This window comes from Myotis brandtii, unplaced genomic scaffold (genome assembly GCF_000412655.1).
Source record: "Myotis brandtii unplaced genomic scaffold, ASM41265v1 C42297415, whole genome shotgun sequence".
Classification (NCBI taxonomy): Eukaryota; Metazoa; Chordata; class Mammalia; order Chiroptera; family Vespertilionidae; genus Myotis; species Myotis brandtii.
In genome coordinates, this window is record NW_005321807.1 from 1 (window position 1) to 1,277 (window position 1,277).

The following is a 1,277-nucleotide window of genomic DNA, read 5'->3' on the forward strand; positions in this document are numbered from 1 at the left end:
GCAGTCTGTTGAGAGGAGCATCGCCGAGTTCTCAGTAGAACAGTGGCTGGTGTTTGCCCAGCACATCTGATTTACCAAGGGCTGAGCCCTCACGCACACTGTCTCATTTGCCCTCAGAACTTTCTCCAGGGTAAAGGGGAGGAACCCTGGCACAGAGCAGGGTCTTGCAGAGTTGGCCAAGCCCTTGAAGTAGACCTCTGCCGGTCCTTCCCCTGGGGGAGGCCTGGGTTGCTGTCATGGGCACTCAGGAGCCTGGCACATCTGGGCTGTGGCAATCTGGATTTTCAGTGATGTCCCAAATGTCTGCTCTGGCCTGATCGAGACTAGCATTACCCTATCCTGGCTGATCGAGCGCCGAGGCCCTGAGGGTGCCTCCCACTGTTCATACGTGCCAGACCCTAACACGGGCCACACTCTGCCATGCAGAATTCCATGAACAGGCTGGCTGTGCAGGCGCTGGAGAAGATGGAGACCAGGAAGTTCAACTCCAAGAACAAGGGGCGCCGGGAGGGGAGCTGTGGAGCCCTGGACACACTCAGCAGCAGCTCCACGTCCGACTGTGCCATCTGCCTTGAGAAGTACATCGACGGAGAGGTAACGGCAGAGGCTGGGCTCGTGGGGACGGGGCTAGCTGATGGCCTGTTCCCCTCTCCCTAGATCCCCTGTGTGGGCTCTGACTCCAGGGAATGGGGCCCACCTGTACTAGAGATGGAGCGGGCTGGGAGGGAGCCTGGGGTACTGGCACGGGGGGCGGGGCTCCTTGGCGCCCACTGGGCTCCACAGGAAGAAGCCCCTGCCTTCAGACTGTGTGTCTCCCTCCCTCCCCAGGAGCTGCGGGTTATCCCCTGTACTCACCGCTTTCACAGGAAGTGCGTGGACCCGTGGCTGCTGCAGCACCACACCTGCCCCCATTGTCGGCACAACATCATAGGTAATTGTCACCTGCCTCTCGTGGCGGAAGAGTCATTGCCTAGCAAGAGGGTGACACCTGCTGCAGGCTGGTGAGCAGCATTGCCCTCTGGACTGGAGGTGTGGGCGCCTCGGGTGTGGAGGTTACCAGCCTCCAAACACTGCGGAGAGCCTGGCATGAAGACTCGCCCTGAGTTTGAGTTTTGGCTTTCACACGAACCCGCGTCCTGGCCTGTCCAGGCCTCAGGCCCACGATCTCTTTAGAGGGAATGACGGTAGTGGTGCTTGCCCGTGCCCGGTGCTGCGGAGCCGTTCCCGGGCCACAGGGGATGGTGACTGGGAGTGGCAGGGTCGTGCTGCTGCTGCTG

At 61.0% G+C, this 1,277-nt stretch overlaps 1 protein-coding gene across 1 annotated transcript; it reads left to right on the top strand.

The window, feature by feature from the left end:
• Positions 1 to 403: 403 nt before the first annotated feature.
• LOC102260535 (E3 ubiquitin-protein ligase ZNRF3) lies at positions 404 to 931 on the top strand (the record flags this gene model as incomplete). The annotated part of the gene is made up of 2 exons (XM_005852948.2): positions 404 to 594; positions 829 to 931. Coding segments are annotated over exons 1-2 (277 nt in total), but the record flags the coding sequence as incomplete, so codon positions are not given.
• Positions 932 to 1,277: the final 346 nt, after the last annotated feature.